The sequence below is a fragment of the Acanthisitta chloris genome, unplaced genomic scaffold (genome assembly GCF_000695815.1).
Source record: "Acanthisitta chloris isolate BGI_N310 unplaced genomic scaffold, ASM69581v1 scaffold39292, whole genome shotgun sequence".
In the NCBI taxonomy this organism is placed as follows: domain Eukaryota; kingdom Metazoa; phylum Chordata; class Aves; order Passeriformes; family Acanthisittidae; genus Acanthisitta; species Acanthisitta chloris.
The window spans coordinates 1-1,514 of record NW_008659502.1 but is presented as its reverse complement, the minus strand read 5'-3'; the positions used below and the strand labels follow the sequence as shown (position 1 = coordinate 1,514).

Sequence of the window (1,514 nt, the reverse complement as noted above, 5' to 3'; positions counted from 1 at the left end):
GAGCAATGAAGATGTACAGTCACCATTATACTGACAACTGTTAACAGAATTCTGCACTAACCACGTAAGTTCCTTTAGCTTTTGTGCAAACGTTGATGTACGAGGTACCTTCTGCTGTTTTACCTTTCAAGAAATTGATGACTTTTCCCCATTTCCCTGCATCGAAGGGATGCAGCTTCTCCAGGCCCATGAAGGTGATGTTGTAGTCTGGTGAGTACACGATGGGCCAGCATGCCGGCGGGGGGGCCTCATACAGCTCCGTCCTGTGGGGCCTTGAACAGCAAAACACAACCACTCACCATGGCAGCAGCTACTTACCAAGGCAAATGTTTTTAACTAAATGCCCAAATTACAAATTAGACTCCTTACTAATACCAGCTTTACATTTTGGATGATTCCTGAAGATGCTATTTCCCACTGTTACTGAAGGGAACGCTTGGTTGTTTAACTGCTCTCCAGGTCAGGGACAGCAACATCCCTCACTTCCAACCAGGACACTTAAATTCTTGAACTCAACAGCAGTGGGACAAAAAGAATCACTGCTGGCTGAAGCATGTACACTATAGGAATATGCATATGAAGTTCATTGCAGACATTAATTAACAGAAACATTAGCTTCTCTCCCCTTGGCTTTCCAAGTTCATCAACCAGCACTTCTACCTTCAAAGGTGCATCCAGTTTTACAAACAACATAACCTTCAACACATACCCTACTAGACTCTCATTTTAAAATCTGTCTCAAAACACAACCAAAAAAAACCCAGCTCACACTGCTTCGACACATGATGTTCTAATAACACAAGCTTGAAAAGATTTCTAGGATCCTAACCTTGAAGCAACAGATTCTTGACCCCCTGAACAAAGTAGTCTTAGATTTGTATCTGTACAGCATAGAATCACAGAACACACGTTTAACTCCAGATGTCAAGCCTGTAACCCTAAACCAACACTTTTCTTCACCTCTTCTATTTCCCCAACACAAGGAGAGACAGCACAGCCGGCGCAGAGCCCTCCATCACAGCCCATTCACAGCCCAGGAAACGCAGTGCTCTGCAGTTACAAACGCACACACCTGCGTGCACACCTGGGTCAGCAGGCAGACCGCGCCCCAGAGCCGATCCTGTGCCCACACTCAGCCCATTCCACCACCCAGGCCTCCCTTCTGTGCCCCAAACCCTGTGTCACCGAGTCCTCTCGAGACCTCTCTTGCTCCCCCAAATTCAGCTGAGGTTTGCACAAGGCTTCACGACATACTGAGAGCAGGACACAAGAATCTTTTGTCAGGTGAACAATACAAACACAAACCCCTTATTTTCCCAGCCGAAATAAAAAAAAAAAAAACCACCCCAAAACCTTTCAAAACCCAGTTCAAAACAAACCAACACAACCACGAAGACAACGGAGGTCTTTCACCAAGCGGCCCCACGCACCACCCACGGACCGAGCCAGGGCTCCCGCGGCGCACCCCGCAAAGCAGAGCAGATGGTGCGAGAGGGGCTGTGCCCCCGCGGGCC

At 47.8% G+C, this 1,514-nt stretch overlaps 1 protein-coding gene across 1 annotated transcript in view; it reads right to left on the bottom strand.

The window, feature by feature from the left end:
* HDAC11 (histone deacetylase 11) overlaps positions 1-266 on the bottom strand; it is a 26,119-nt gene extending 25,853 nt beyond the window's left edge. Inside the window, exon 1 of the mRNA XM_009069407.1 lies at positions 124-266. Within this exon, the coding sequence (XP_009067655.1) occupies positions 124-190 (67 nt within the window). The 5' untranslated portion in view covers positions 191-266. The remainder of the gene's footprint in view (positions 1-123) is intronic.
* Between the last annotated feature and the right edge of the window lie 1,248 nt (positions 267-1,514).